The sequence below is a fragment of the Pteronotus mesoamericanus genome, unplaced genomic scaffold (genome assembly GCF_021234165.1).
Source record: "Pteronotus mesoamericanus isolate MK-2021 breed Mesoamerican mustached bat unplaced genomic scaffold, CSHL_Meso_final contig_78, whole genome shotgun sequence".
NCBI classification, from domain to species: Eukaryota; Metazoa; Chordata; class Mammalia; order Chiroptera; family Mormoopidae; genus Pteronotus; species Pteronotus mesoamericanus.
This window is the reverse complement of record NW_026555258.1, coordinates 7,292,497-7,308,824: the sequence shown is the minus strand read 5'-3', so window position 1 is coordinate 7,308,824 and position 16,328 is coordinate 7,292,497. Positions and strand designations below refer to the sequence as shown.

The window sequence follows — 16,328 nt, the reverse complement described above, 5'->3', positions numbered from 1 at the left end:
GTGTGGCAGCCCTGAAGCGCAGCTCTTCCCAGAAACTGCCGGCACCCTGGGCGCAGTTACAGCACCTACCCTGGCCAGCATCACAGCTGTGCCGCCAGCCAGCCCCATGGCGCCCCATGCTCACAAGGGCCCCACACCTGCTTAATGCTTTGCTGTCACCGTCTTGAAATTCTTAATAACAGTTGAACCAGAGCCCCACATTTTTATTTTGCACTGAGCCCTGTGCGCCGGGTAGCTGGCCCCATGTCTGCCTTGCAGGGCAACGTGAGGAGCCATAGGAGACTGCGGGAGACCCACATACCCCAGGGCCTGGCACATGGCAGGCCCTCGCTGCAGGGTCACCTGTCATTATTTTAGCTCTGCTCAACCACAGCCACAGTCAATAATTCATCCTCGTGTTTGCTCAGCTTCACTGACTAAGTGCTGTGGTCAGAGGCATCGATCACCTGCTCGCAGCCCCTCTGCAGCTGCTCCGCACCCTCTCAGGTTTCCCAGGCCTGGCCAGCCTTCAGAGCCGCTGCTGGAGCTTGTTAAAAATGGATTTCTGGACTGTACCCCGGGCCCACTGAACCAGACTCCCCAGGGTCGGGGCTGTGAATCTGTATTGTTAGCAAGTTCCCGGGTGACTCTAATGCCTTCATCTGGGCCCTGATGGGCAGGACAGCGTTGGGAACCTTCAACTTAGGGCACAGGACCCAAACCTCTTTCCCTTCTGGCCCTGGCCTGGCGTCCCAGCTTCGTGTCCCATGTGTACCATAACCCTGCACCGGAGTATCAGCTTTCTCTGACTACCCAGTGAGCCCCTTTTACTCCTTTAACACCCTTGTACTCCTCTGAGAAGGTGTCGCTAGAAGCTCTGTCCCCTTTATCCAAATATGTTGTTCCTTTCTTTCATGCTCACTCAGCACCCAGTTTTTATTCTCCTCCAAGCATGTCATGTTGCAAGGTGATTTGTGCCTGCACCTCTGTCCCCTGTGGCCAGAGAACTCCTTCAGGGAGCTTACCCTGCACCCTTAGTTAGCATCACGCGCATTCACTCTGCACGTGGGCCCGTGTCCACATGCTGTACCTGCTGTTTCCAGTGCAGCCCCGAGCCCACGGTTGGTGCTCAGTGAAGGCCCCGGCCTGGTGAGCCGGGCTGGTCGGCGGCACAGCCATCAGCGCTCACTCCGCAAACCGAATGCCTCCACAGCCCTGGGCACCCGCGTAGTCCCAGGAGGCTCCTGCTCATTCCCGGCTCTGTAGGAACAGGCCCTGAGTGGAAGCCTTTCCTCCCGGGGTCCACATGTACCAGAATCATTCCAGCCGTCGCCCACGTGTCGCGTGAAAAAGGCAACGTGTGAAACGTAAAGCTTTATGTAGTGAGTGTGTCCCCCCTTTTGGAAATGACTGAGTGTAGCCAGAGCTCAGGCTGCTGAGCTATTTCAGACTGACCCCCAGTAATGCCAAGAAGAGGTATTTCTGTGGGTGGTGTTTTCTGCCCCTCAGACCTGTGGGGTTTTAAATATTTCTCCTATTATTCTGATCTTGCTTTTTCCACATTTGCTAACGGCAGCTGACAACCACACTGAATGGATTATTTGCTTTGATTGAATACTCACATATGCTCCGTGTGCATGGTGGCTTTCATGGCCAACACCTGAGCCGGAGAAGACACACTGGTCAATCAAAGGTGCTTTCCTGAGCACCTACTGTGTGCTCCTGCCAGAGGGGGAACTTGCAGATGAGCAGCTCAGAGGAGTGTGCCTTTCCCGTTCTCAGCAGTCTTAGCTTCCTGGACCCACAAGGCAATCATACCCACCTTCGCTCACAAAGTGCTTCCTGCGCTGTTATGCCCAGCGGCTCTGCGGGGAAGGTAGGGAAGCCGATGGATGGCTAATGGAGCCAGTACGGCAGAACCACCCAAGGCTCTCATTCACAGCTTGAGTGTTCTGACGCTCTGGGTATATTTTGCCTGGTGGGCAGAGACCTGGACTAAGTTGCCCCCATCCTTGAAGAAGCTTGCACATGCTGTAGGCTGGGGAAACCCTTACTTTCTCTTGAATGTCCCTGCTGGTGTGGACAAAGGTGGCTGCTATGGTCTGGAAACTTCTGAATTCTTCGGAGGGACTCAGGCTGGCGGAGAAGCACTGCTCGCCAGGGCGCCCACTCCTGCTCCGAGCCGCAGTGTGCCGCCCGTGGTGCCAGGGGCTTTCTGAGCCTCGGGGGGTTGCTTCGTACACCCTGTAACGTCCTTTTTCTCCTCTGTCTCTTCCTCAGGCACATCTCTCTCACTCTCCCTGCTACCTTCCGGGGCAGGAACAGCACGCGGGCCGACTACGAGTACCAGCACTCCAACCTGTACGCCATCTCAGGTACGTGGGGCGGCCGCAGCTGTCCCGCACCATCGCCCGCGATGTGCTTCCTGGCTCTGCTGGCCTCTGTCTTACCTCTTTTTCTCCCTGCTAGGGGCCTGTTCCCAGCAGGGACCAGGCCTCCCCTTTCCTCTGTGTCACCGCAGCACTTAGAGGAGGGCCAAATACTCAGCATGTTTTGAAACTAATGATGAAAAACAATGTGTGGATTTCACAAGCTTGAAGGGAGGTTTCCAGAGAATAGTCGCTGCATTGTTCACCTGCCAAATCCAGGGCAGGTTTCCCACGGGGACTGGGGAGCAGCACAGAGCTGGGGCCGGGCCCACTGGCTCTCCCGGATCCAGGTCTTTCCTCACCTCGCGTTTCTCAAAGCCGGGTTTGTGGCCAGAGGGTGCGCCGGCGGCCTCCCCCTCACACCCCCATCCTGTGAGTCTGATTTCTGAACTTGGCCTTGAAATTGATAGTGGTACCTTGGCAGAAACTTCATCAGTCCTCGTTTTCCTTTTCACCTTCACCCGGGGAGGGGAAACTTACAAGCCTTATTACAGAATTGAGATTCATTAGGTGCCTGGCAGGGCAGATGACTTGCTAAGAGCTGAGGAAACCCACAAACTTGCCTCCGATTATACTGGGCCTCCAATCAGGGGTGTCTGTATCTAAGGGGGAAGTGGCAAATCGGTGCCACTTACCAGCACACACCCTTAATGGTGAGTGACATTTTGAACACAGGAACATGGCATTCATTCATGTACCATAATGAATCAGTTATTTAAAAGGTAATCTTTGTTCTAAAAATTGCAACTTCAGGTTACTAAATAGATGAAATAGAACAGTGGTATAATTCGTGTCAGTATTAGTTTTTCTTGTTATGATCACTCCCTAATAGGTTTGGAAGTAAAAGCAAAAGCCAGTTGTTCCATTTCTGGGTGGCACACCTGCAGGAGAAAGGGAAGGACAGGGCTTTCCCCAGAGCCCATGCCCCTGGCCTCCCTCCGGGAGCCAGGCTCCCAAAGGGTGGAGGGAGCATGTTGTCTAAGGAAAGCATCCCGCCAAGAGCTGCTTTTGTGCTGTGGCTATTTCAGCAGAGTCGACAAGGAACATAACAAGTGTGGAAAGATGACCTATTTTGTAGGAAAGCTGACCGTTTCCCCAGGTGCCTCGTGGCAGAGCCAGGCACACAGGCCTGTGAAATCCAGCAGGGCGTCCCCGTTCCGAACACACATAAGGAAGAGGCTCAGTCAAAGCAGATGACTTTTTTTTCCCCCTCCAGTTTGCAAACCTTTTTCCAGCCGGAGTGTTCGGCTGCCCCCCTCCACCCCGCCTGGGTTCTCTGATGGCTTTCCCAGCTGTTGACGGTTCTGCAGAAAAGGGCCCACAGAGCGAAATCTCCTCGCGTTTGGCAGGAACGCGCCTGTCTGCCTCTGGACCACTGCTTCCTCGCCCCCCTGCCTTTGATGAGGTGTTGTCTGGGTTCATTTCAGCTGTTAGTTTAGCAATACCGAGGTAACGGCCTCAAGACACAGGGGAAGCCATTCAGGAACTTCCTGTTACATTTATGTAAATGGCAGTTGGTTGGATTTTATCTTCCAAACAGAGTTAGTTGAGGCTGCAGCCCACAGCAGCAGGCAGCTTGGGCCTCCTTGGCGGCTGCAGGCACCAAATCGCTCTGCCAGGGTCCAGGACTGCTTTGTTGTGATGCTGCCAGAAACACCCCGCAGGACCCGCTGGCTCCATAAGGCCTGCAAGCTCAGCACTGGGCAACCATGGTGCAGCTGGGAAGCCTGCCCGCCTACCCACCGGCAGCCTGCCTGCGCGTCGTTCTGGCTGGAAGGGAGCAGACACCTCCCCTCCCCCGTATGAACAGTATTTGGCACTGAGCGGCACGTCTCGGTTTGGTATTGTGAAGTTAAGGTTTCAACGGTTTATTCCCAAAACCATCAAGGCAAAGAGTGCCCCAGGCCCTAGCCCTTGCCCAGCGCCCGATGCCATGGTAGCTGGAGCTCTGCTGGTAATGAAGTGAATGATCCAACCGCTCTCCTTCCGAACGGCTCTGGCGCTTGCTCGCTGCAGACTTCGGGGGCTGAGCCTTTGGTGCAAACTCCCGGCATGCTCTGGTCCATTCCTGAAAATATTTGATTACTTAGTTTGCAGGCCTTCCTAAGATAAGTAGATTTCCAAACAGTGTAATTAGAACTTGGAAAAGCAGCCCACATTTAATTTGTATGTACGGTTAGGAAAGTAATATTTACTTTTAAATGTTTTCCCAAGGGCATACCTGTTAATATATCCCTTCTCCTGTATCTGTCACGGAGACACCTATCCCACACTTGCAAAAGGAAAGACGTGGCTCGGAGTTGCTGGAGGAACCAGTGGAAAGAGTGTGTAGCTCTGTCCCTAGCAGCAGAGGTGCGTGGGAAATGCTTGCAGAAGGAAGGGAGCAGGGGAGGGAGGCGAGCATTTAGCCCAGTATCTGCCGTGCCCAGGAATGTCCTCGGTGACCTCGGGCAGATGATCACTCTGCTTGGCTGCCCGGCCGCCTCTGGCGTCTGGGGCCGCCACCTCCTGCGAGCCCGTTCTGTGTCTTCCAGGCCCTCCCTCGTTCTGCTGGGCTGTCTCCCTGTAGGTTCACACCCATCCGGTCTTTTGGGGTACCTCATGTTGTCTGCCAAAACATGACAACTGAGCTACATAGTGCAGCTTAGGGGATAGATTTCCTAAATGCCTAAAACAGAGGCAAATGGTTAAATTCTGCAACATCTATATGATGTCCTTAACTTTTCAGGCAACAGAAAGTGGTGCCCTCACCAGGTGGCTTAGCTGCTTGGAGAGTCATCCTGCACACCAGGAGGCTGTGGATTCAGCGCTGTGTCAGGGCGCATACCTGGTCGTGGGTGTGGTCGCTGGTCGGGCAATGTTTCTTTCTCACACTGATGTTTCTCTTTCTCTCCACCCCCTCCTCTCTCTCTCAAAATCAATAGACATATACTCAGGTGAGGATTTTAAAAAATGATGATTTTGATTAAAAGATGTGCGTGAATATTCAGTAACAAATCGTATGAGCAACGTGTGATCTCATTTAAAAATACGTACCTACAGGTCTGGAAAAGTATATCCCCAGGTGTTACAGGGATTGTCACGAGACTTTCCTGCCCTTCTTTTTGCTTCTTTGCAGTGTCTCATTTTTCTCTGATGGCATGTGTTGCTTTTGTAGTAAGAAGAAATACACACCCGATGTTAATTTGGCGCGTTCTCATACGCCTTGTGAGCCCAAACCAGTCACTGTCTCCTTCCGGAGCGCCCACACTCCTGACTCACAATACGCTTGCAAACTTGACTGGAAATCACTTTCTGGCCCAGATCAATAGTTTTCTTATTGCTCCTTTCTGAGAATGTGATTGTTCCTGTCGTCCGGGCCCCTGGAACCTCCCGTCCCCTGGCATCCCCCGAAGACCACGGGTACCTCTTACAGCCACGGCCCTCGCAGAGGCAGCCGAGTGGGGAAGCACCTGGCCGCCCCAGCCACCTGCTCGCCTTGCCCTGCGCGTCCCACGGCGCCATGTTGTCCTGCTCCTTCGGGTGTGAGGACGGTTTTCCCTGGAAGAGGAGGTGGTAGTAAAGTGGCGGGCGCCTGGTTTGGCTCACTGGGTCTGTGTTAGGGCCGGCACACTGGCCCACGGCCCGATCTCGCCCACCGCTGAGGATGGTTTCATATTTTTAAGTAGTTGAAAAAACATTAAAAACAGTATTTAGTGATATGAAAATTATACTAAAATCAGATTTCAATGTTCATAAATAAAGTTTTATCGGAACACATCGGTGCGCATCCCTTTACAAACCGACAGTAGCTACTGTCCCGTGACAGTGGCAGAGCCAAGTGTCTGTGACAGACCATAAGGCCCACCGCGCCTGCTATGTTTGCCATCTGTCCCTTTACTGAAGAAAATGTGCTGACCCCTGGTCTTCGTCGTCAGTCCTGAGCAATGGGTGCCCCCATTCCTACTCCCCTTCCTCTAAACATAATTTTAAACCACTTTTTCAGTTGTTCTTTCTTTTGTAAATGCTGGCTCAGCTTTCCTGGCGATGTTCTGACTTCTCTGTCCCCCTCACTTTGTGCCTTTAAGCTCTTCCCTCCGGGGGGTGTCTCTTCAGGGACGTGGGACTTTTCTAGTTTTACCCCACACCCCACCCCTAAGTTTCCTAGTCAGGACTGTTAGTGGCTGTTCATTCTTTTTAAGAATATCTTCTCTCTCCTGAAAAGTCTTCTATTTTAGTCCCAAATGATGACATTCTACTTTTTTTCCTTAGAATTTTTTTAGATGTTTAAATGTCTGGCCATTTATTCATTTTTTTTTTAAAATAGATTTATTTTTACAGAGAGGGGAAAGGAGGGAGAAAGAGACGGAGAGAAACATCACTGTTTCTCACGCGCCTCCTACTGGGGACCCTGTAACCCAGGCATGGGTCCTGACTGGGAATCGAACTGGCAACCTTTTGGTTTGCAGGCCGGCACTCAAGCCACTGAGCTACACCAGCCAGGACCATTTATTCATTTCTATATCACCTGTTCCAGAAAGATTTAAGGTAGCTCCAAAACTATATGTAACAAAATAAAAATGGGAATGAAAGAGTGAACAAAAAAATAGGACAGGAGAGTAGGATGCAGCTGGGGGTGAAGGGGACTCTGGATTTGGTTCTGAGCCAGGACAGCTTCCGTATGGACAAGATAAAAACAAGCTAGTTGCTCAGTAAGAAACCCAACTATTCCTTTTACTGAATTCTTCCTCATAAATAGGGCCCCGTAAGATGCTGTGAATAACAAAACAACTCTTTTCAGTGAGTTTTAAAAGGCCCACCTGTACGACCACATATGGGGGGGGCTGGAATCCACTCATGTTTGAACCCCAACCATGTATGGGAGTTGAGTAAGACGTTTCTTAAGAGATGTTCTTATGATGAGCGTCATGTGCCTTGGGGACTGGAGACCTGCGGGGGAGGGGGTCAGGAAGGAGGAGCGCCCCACCTCCGTCCACCCCGAGGGACACACCTGTGCCGGAAGCTCCCTGTAAGGCGCACTCAGCCAAGAGGCGCCCAGGATTGCTGCTGCTAACCTGGGAGTATCTCTTACCCGTTTGTGACAGGTTTTATGTAATGAACAAGTGACCGTGGTGTGGGAACAAACCTGTGCTAGCCTTTTGTTTTTGTCATGGTTGTAACAAACTGATTTATATCCCCAAGTGAAGAATTTTTCCCAAAGAAACCTTCTCCCTTTTGAAAAAACTGACATGGCAGTATAAAGGAGTAAAATTAAGCAAATCCATATTAAAACAGGCATGTAACCAAAGCAAAAATCTTACACGCCCCAGGAATTCTGGACGAGCCACCACGCAGAAGCACCCTGAGGCCTCAGAGAGCAGGGCGCTGTGGGTCTTGGTCTCCTTCCCTTTAGTACGCTGGCGGGTTGCCATGCTGACATCTTCATTTATCCATCAGCGCTAGGCTGACCATATAATTTATTAACTACATCCTCACGTGTAAGAGTGAAAGGGGCACACAGTTGCACCAGGACAAAAGCCATAACCTGGAACCGAGCTGGTCGGTTGTCGGGGGAGGGGGAGGGGCAGTCACCCTGCCATTAGGCTTTTTGTTTTGTTTTGTTTTGTTTCAGTGTTTTTTTGATTGCTGGAAAAGCTAGCTTATTGCCTTCTACAGCTGTTCCCTTTTAAAAACCAATCCCCTTTTAAGATGTTTGATATCAGGAAGCTTGTGAGTGTGGACAAGCCTGAGTCCATCAGCTCATCAGTTTGGCTCGCAACTCTCTACAGAGCAAAGGAGGATTTTATCTGAAACAGAACCGTGTATGAGCCATGTAACTGACATCAGACCAGGAAAGCGCAAAGCAATTAAAAATAATTAATGATTTCTGAATATCAGCCTTCTCCATGCAGTTTTAATCTAGTCCTCATTTAAATTGGAAGATGGACATTTAATTATCAGTATTATGAAATTCATGATTTATATATTTCATCCAATTGGATAAAATTTCTGCCACCAGCTCTTCATCTTATTGTGGAAAAAAAAAAAATCTGTATGTTTTAAGATAGGATCCTTTAAAGACTCATCCGCAGCATCCCAAACAACTGTAAACATATTTTCCTTTCATTTGTAGTGACTACATTATTTCTACCTTTTAATTAGGGGAAAAAAAGCTCACCTGGAAAATCAAAAATAAACTTAAGACTTTAATGTTCATACAGCATGTGGGGCTGGAAAGCAAAGGTTAACAAGCTAAAACAACGGAGTGCTCGGGAAATGCCATTCTTGTCTGTGAAAGGTGTTCTCACCAACAACTGCTCCGTGTGCCGCGTGCCGCGTGCGTGGTGTCCTGCTGCAGAATTTGCACCTGTGTTCTGTGAGCACGTGCCTGTGGGTTAGGTGACTCTGTTATTGATAACCTCGAATGAGGGAAAGCCGCTCCTTCCGGCGGAAGCCCCTGAGTCGTCTTGGTCAACCTCTGCATTCACAGGTATCCCTCTGGCTTTTGTCTGTAATGGACACATTCGTGTGGCTTCTCTGGCCTTGTCTTTCAGACTCCTCTTTCCTTTATCCTCCGCTGAGGGTTTTCAGCCTCACCCAAGGCTGGCGGGGAGGTGGCGGGTGAATGTGGGGGAGGGCGGCAAGGACCCAAGAGAGGGACATCAGTTCGACGCAGCCACAGATAATAGCACATGGGGAAAATTCCTGAATGAAGTGCAAAAAATATTTATAATGTGCCCAAATCAAGGAGGAAATAAGTCATTTTAAAGGCATATAAATTTTTATCTTCACCTCTGGCAGCTATTGTGTCCCTTGTCTATCCATCTATTCTTGCCCTGACTGACAACAAAATCGAGTACAAAGAAAAATATAATAAGAAAAAGAAGAAATGAATCGGAGCGAATGGGGAATTGATCACACAGTGTATTTGTATATCCTGATGTAAAAGGTGCGCTTGACAGGTGGCCAGGTTTGCTCTGTACACAACCATGTGTGTGCTGTCAGGCGCACGCACGCTGCCTTGTTTCGATTGATGAATTGCCTGCTTTCTTGATTAAACCTTCCGTCACTTAAGAAACAAAAAGCCTGTGTTTAGATGGCAGAGTGGGACATGTCAAAAAAATCTGTCTCCTTTACCTTTGTGCAGATGTTGGGCACAGACTGTAACATGTATTATTAAAATGAATGTGGCATTTACTGTGCATTATTCCTTTCCTGGGAGAAAGGACTGTAAATTATATGCTAATAATAAGCTTTAACCCTTTCGAAATGCAAAAGATTTAAGAGTGCAAATATTCATGTAGGCCTGGCTAATTGGATGTGCTTTTATACATCCACGGTGGTAGCTGTGTCACTGAAGTTAATGAACAGCGTGTGCGGGCAAACACGCAGGGCGCTGGGGGATCTCTTGCCTCTCGGAGGTGTTCCACCCTGCAAGTACCTCCTCTAGGACTTCACACAGAGAGAGTCCGCGAAACCCCTGAGCTGGGCTCTGGACCATATTGCTACCGATTAAGTCCACAGCCATGTCCCGTTCTCCCAGTGAGCGCTCCAGAGCGGAGCGTCAAGGGCGATCCTGTCTTTGCCCTGCATTCCCACTTTCAGCGCCGGGCCCCTGGGGCTGGCCCGGTGCGGGCCTGGCAGGTACCAGGCCTTGGTGGCTCGCACTTACTTGGCTGTCTCCCGAGCCAGGCTTTTCTGTCCTCAGTCCAGGTGCCCAGGTGCAGACTCATCTCTCCACAGCACAGCTCCTCAGATCAAAGCTCCGCGTCCTGCCCGGCCCGCTGCCTGCTGCGTGACTCCGACCGCACCTGCCCGGCGTCAGTGGCCAGTCTCCGCCTGCCCGGCATCTTCCAGCTATTTCTCTTCACCTGTGCCCACCAGTCTGGGGCCTCCCCTGTGCCTCACCTTTGTGCCTCTGTGCATTGGCCGCTGCCAGTCCGATGGCTCAGGTTGCCCCACCCTCTCCTCTGTCGACCCGTCCTTGAAGGCCTGCTCCCAAGCTGCCTCTCCCACAAAGCTTTTCTGATTCCCCTCTAACTGGGGACACTCTCCTCCTGCTACTTTGTGATGCAGAGATTTCCAGTGTGAGCACCTTGAGAAAGGCAGGGGCTATGTTTAGAGGAAGGAGGCTGCCTTCAATCCCTTTTGAGTCAAGGAGTGTGGCCAGGCTCCATGTTTCCTTCTGAGGGCAACAGGAAGCCTGTGGAAGGCTCAGTGTATGACTGATGGGGCATTCGGGGTCGGCAGCATGTGAGGCTGTCACACGGAGCCACGGTGAGTGGCCACGCTGGGCCACGTCTGCGAACAGCACCTGGTTAGGACTGCACCAGGGGCAGGCACTATGTCACCTTGTTGGGCAGGTCACTCGATGCCAGTTACTCACACCTGTAGACTAATGCAATGACGGCCCCCTACTTTCCCAGGATTGCTGTGAAGGTCCAGGGCGTAAGACCTTTTTCTAACTGGGAAGCAGTACAGGAATGTCACTTCTGTCCAGAGTCGCCTCCCCGCAGGGCTGTGATCAGAGTGGGAGCCCAGGGATGTGTTGAGGATTATCGCTTGGGAATCACTGGCTCGTGCCCAGCATGGTCTTCCTCTTCTTAGGACGGGCTCCCTCTTATAATCCTCTGTGTAGGATTCCACCTCAGGAGGCGGAGCGCTCTGGGTGCTGCGAGGAAATTGCTTCCTCAGACCAGAGAAACTTGCAGTAGGCTCTCTGGCGTGGCTCAGCCCGGCACCCCCTGGAAACCGAGACATTCTGTCATGCATGGTCCCTTAGGAGTGGGCTGTTTTCCGTGGCAAGCAGCCCTTTCTCCGGGAGGTGACAGAGTGATGGCAAGGGGGCAGGCAGGAGAGGACGCCGGGCAGCAAGAGCCAAGAATGCTGTGCGCTCCCCCGGTGCGCCTCACTTTGCTTTTTGGAGGAAAGAGCTTGGGCTGCTCTCCGCTCCGGGCTTCATTTCTGCTTTCTGTGCCGTGCGGGTAGGAGAACGTGAAGACTTTTTCCAGTTTCGTCATCATGAAAACTAAGAACATTATTAGGTGACAGATACTTCAGTGCTCTTGAGAGGGCGGGCACCTTCCTGCTGTGCTTTCATTCTCTCTTGGTGTTTAAGCAGGCAGAGTTTAGGGGGCATTGGTTTAATGGGCCACATCCCCCTCTTAAATCCGAGAGTTCGGCAGTGGGGGTGGGGGGCAGAGGGCAGACCCACAGCAGGAGCCTGGAGAGCCAGCTTCATGTTGGGCACAGCACCAGGCCTTCCTGGATCTGAATTCCCGCATCAGTAATTGCAATAACAGCGTCAGTAATTTAAACACAGTTCAGCTAATGTTTGTTGGAAGATTCCTTTGTCTCAGGCATTGGCTAGTATGTCGGGGCACAGGGATGACCCCCACCTTCCGGCGCTGAGGCTATGTGGGAAGGAGCCTTGCGTGTGGCGCAGACTGGGTACCGGGTCGTTAGGCTAACGTGCTTCGTTGCCCACGGACTTCACAGACGTTCCATCCAGACACGGCCGTGATTGTAAAGAACATAGGATAAGAAAACCAACTTTCGGACACCATTCTCCCTGTGTCTAGTTTTCAAATCAGAAATATGCCCCCGTGTCCCCATCACAGTTCCCTTCCGGGCAAGCAGCGTGATGAGGGCCAGCAGGAGCACCCTGCCAGCGAAGAGCCGAAAGCAAAGGGGGCGCCTGGAACCCCAGCTCTTCTCTGCTCTTCGCGCTTCTCCAGAGGTTTGCTCGGGGGTGGGGGGGTGCGACAGGGTCTGGTTTACCAAACACGCCTGCCTGGGGGCAGCTTATATCAAATTAGCCTTTTGTTTCCTTTTCTATCTCTGTCTCTCTAGTAATAATAGACTATCAGCTGAGAGGGGGGAAAAAATGATATAATTACGGCAAGTTCTTTAATTTAAATACATTTAGGGAGCTGAAGTTGTTTTTGCCTTTATTAAAATGGATTATGTTAATTTATTTTAATAATACCTAACCTTCCTTTAGCGCTTACCATGTACAAGACTGTGTAGTAAGCACTTGCCAAGCATTTTATCATCTAATCCCAATAAATCCTTACCAAGAAAACCTTACAAAAAATCTTCAGGCTTTGTACTATTACTCTTATCATCCGTATTTTATAGATACAGCACTGCCGCTGTGTTGCTGAGCTCCCATGCTCAATTCTTGTCAAATAAACATCTCTAATAAATATTTTTTATCTTTATAAATATTTTATTTTACAGGTGGGGGAAAAAAATGAGGTTTTGAGAGATTGTGATTTGCCGCAGAGCTACACTACTAGTAAGTGGGAGGGATGGGATTTGAACCCAGGTGTACTGACTCCAGACCTAAGCTCCTGCTCACGGTACTAAGCCTGCGGCGTCAGGGTGTGTGTGACCATTTCTCCGCACTTGTCAAATGGAAGTGGAAAATGGCACACGCACCTGGAGTGAATTCTGCTGGGACTAACTTGGTATATGAGGTCTAGGCATTATTAAAATTCCTAATGAGTCCTGGCTTCTCATCTCTGGGACTCCCTCCGAGCGAGGCCTTTGGTGCTTGACCAACAACTGCTTAGTCCCGAGGGCATCTCCAATAGTGTCTGTGGCTCCCCCTGGCGGTTGCTGGGCAGAACGCTGAAGGGCGAGCAGACAGCCCCCCTCACTCAGTGCAGAGGGACCTTGGGCAAGGAGCTCAGCCTTTCTGTGCCTTAGTTTCCTCGTCTGCTGCGTGGGTGGCAGTGGTTCATGGTGCGGGTTAGACTTGTGCCTGGTCATTGGAAGCGCTGTCAGTCTGTGACTATGACTGAACCTGTTCCGCAGCTCCTCCCTCCAACCCCCCCACCCCGTCAGGAACCTCAGGGAGCCACCTCTCCTGCAGCAGGTGGGACAGCCACCCACTATTCGGAGATGAGATAAAAAGTTGTCCTTTGTCACACAGGATGAGCTGCTCCCTTTTGTGCCAGAATGAATGTATTTAACTGCTACCATCAGGACAGGAGAAAGTCTGGTCTGTTTTAAAACAATGAAGCCGCCCTTCCTGTGGACCAACTACCTGAATCCATCCATTGCCATGCGTTTGGTGTTTGTGTCCTGAATACCCAATGCTTCCCCCGACCCCCGCCTTTTTATTAATGGCCAGTGATGGCGTTAACCTGTTTGTGTTTAAAAAATAAAAATCTCCAGTGCTCCAGCCTACAGTTTGGATGGAATATATTTATCACACGTCCCAGAGAACGAGGCTCCTTATTCCTCAGATTTGTCTTTCGATTGTCTCTAAGACAGTGAGTGATGCAGAGCTCTCATCCAAGGTTGAGATCCTTTGTTAGAGAGCGGTTTCTCATGCCTGACTTGCTTTACAGCACGAGCGATCTCAGGATCCGCTGGCGGGACGGCATCCATAATTCTGAATGAGCGAGAAAAGCTTGCCTCGTTGGCCCCAAGCCTTGCTTCTGGTGACACACTCAGAAGCACTTAATCGCTTGTTACCTGGCGGCAATAAACGCACCCATCTTTCTGTCCCATTGCCTCATGTGTTTACCTCAAAGACACCCTGCGCTAACAAGACACTCCTGTCAGAAGGTCCTCTTACACATGATTTAGACAGTTGTCACTCATCCTTCTTCTGCCAAAGGTGGTTGTGGTTTTTGAGGCCCAAGACAGACAGCGTCTTTGGCCATAAGTCTCTTGGCTATTGATGCTTTTTTGTGAGACGGCCACCTAACTGATTTGGGTTTTTTGTTTGTTTGTTTGTTTTCACTTCTAAGAAAGTAAGTTGCCTTTGGTTATAACATCCTGTTCAGTGCCCAGTTCTCTGCTGGTGCCCGGGGGCCCTTTGGGGAGGGAGGACAGCGATGCAGGGGTGTGCCTAACGCCGAGCCCCGGATCTGCCCCATAGGAGGCACGCAGGGACGTTTGCTTTCCATTGGTTTTCGAGGCCCACCCTTTCCAGCCGTGTCACAACTTTGAGTAACATTTCAGTTCATTTTGTCTTCTGGAAATTTGAGGGTTAGAGATAGTGAACTTGAAGTGCCAGTACTGAGCGGGCACCCCAGAAGTGGTAACTGGTATGGCCATCATAAATGCTGTTATTCCAGCAAAGGGCTTCCTGTTACTCCAGAAGGTGCTGCTCTTGCCTACTGTCCAGTTGGACACCCCCACCCCATCTAAAAGTGCAGTCAGGTGAGGGGGCAGCTTGCCAGTCCATTACAGCAGAGCCAGGAGGGAGCTCACCTGGAGGGACCCTGCCCAGCTCCGGGGACCTTTTGCTGTAATAGAAAGCAAAACCTCCATTCCGGCTCAGAAGTCAGTAGCCACTTGAGATGTCAGTGTGCTGCTGGGTAGCACAAGTTAAAGAGAACTTCTCAGCATGTGAGTCAACCTCCGATTTCCCCCTTGTGATCAAATCAGCTCTGACTGAGAAAGGTGCTATCTGTGCTCAATGATCTAAATGGTTTGACTTCTTTCCCCTTTGCCTTTTGGTTTGTGGCCCTTTCTTTCCTGTCATCCCAGGACCCTTTAGCAAAGGGAAAAAAAGAAAAGCCTCCTTTCCTTGCCCCAGAATCCTTACATAGCTGTGAGCCGGACTTGGTTTAAGGGTACATGAAAGTCACACCACCCCCCGAGCACATCACGAGGTCCCTGCCTCTGAGCTGCTGCCAGCCCACAGGTCCCCAGCCCTCAGGCCTGCGCTGCGGCTGGCGCGGCTGCCCCAGGACACACCATGCACTAAAGGCATCCTTCCCGGGGTTGAAGAGAGTAAATTAAACAACTTTCTTAGCTGTCCCTGTCTTAGGGGAGGACGCGAGGCTATCTATCCACACTGAGGGATTGCTCCTTTCTTCAGGCTAGGTTTTTAAAAAAGATATTGTACATTTTATGTGGGTTTAATGAGGACAGACATTTTAATCAGAGGTTAGTCATTTACTTTTGCAAACTATTGTTTAGATTCATCATTTTTGCAGATAATTAAATGGTTCAGTTGGCACAGTGTGTCTACTTATTAAAACAGGTAATTTTGAAAAAAAAAAGCGATGCTGATTTTTGGATCACTGCACAAGAATTGCTTCTATCTTCATCTTCAAGCACAGTTTCTGGTTGTCTTGCCAGAACGCTTTCTCGTGTTCCTACTTCCGCGCCTGTCCTCTCCAGCCTGGGGTGGTGGCCCTCGGGCGATTGGTGCCTTATCCCCTGCGCCCTCTGAAACGAGAGATGGAGAGTGAGCTCTGTGCTGTTGTTACCTTTCAGCAGGACTCTTCGGTGTTAATCGCATTGGGAAAGAGAGTGTACTAGTTACAAACTTCTTCGCAGAGCTGCAGTTCTTATACTAAAAACAGATTAATTGTAGCCCTCACAGTGGGTGGAGTTTAAAAGTCAATTACTGCTTGTCCTATTATAATTTGCACACCTAGGATTTGAAAAAGTCTGTCACTTAGTATAAAAATGAAAAGGTCACATGTACTAGTTGGAGGATACCTCTGACTTTCCATTTGTAAACGCTTTAGCTACATGTATTTGTATGCGTGCTACTTGTAGCTGTAGAGCTATAATGTAACTCCATCCGCCAGCGAGATCCCTTATGAAGAGTAACCTTTAAGATTTTGTTCTTTAAATCCATAATGGCTTAGCATATAGCCCTTTGTCTGGAAGTCGAATCCACTTGTAGGCACTGTGGCCAGCCCCCCAGAGCCGCGGGACCGCGCCACTCCCGGGTCATGAACCAGTAAAGAAACGGCCCTTCAGGGGTCAATTTTTTCAAAACAAATTGCTCATGACATTTGTTTTCTTTGATTTTTCCATGTTTGTGTCCTGAATCAGTTAGTTTACTCATTAAAAGGATTTATTTTAGGTGGACCAATTAAAACTTTGGAAGCTAAATTTTTGCTGAGCAGCGCAGACCTCTGAAAACACGATTTATAACGTGGCTTCTGCCCTTTCCGGTGC

At 50.3% G+C, this 16,328-nt stretch overlaps 1 protein-coding gene across 5 annotated transcripts in view; it reads left to right on the top strand.

Annotated features, from left to right (window-relative positions):
* MVB12B (multivesicular body subunit 12B) overlaps positions 1 to 16,328 on the top strand; it is a 153,908-nt gene that overhangs the window by 79,528 nt on the left and 58,052 nt on the right. For all 5 annotated transcript variants that reach the window (XM_054584366.1, XM_054584369.1, XM_054584367.1 and 2 more), the window contains one exon: positions 2,260 to 2,354. In XM_054584366.1, coding sequence (XP_054440341.1) covers positions 2,260 to 2,354 — 95 coding nt within the window. The remainder of the gene's footprint in view (positions 1 to 2,259; positions 2,355 to 16,328) is intronic.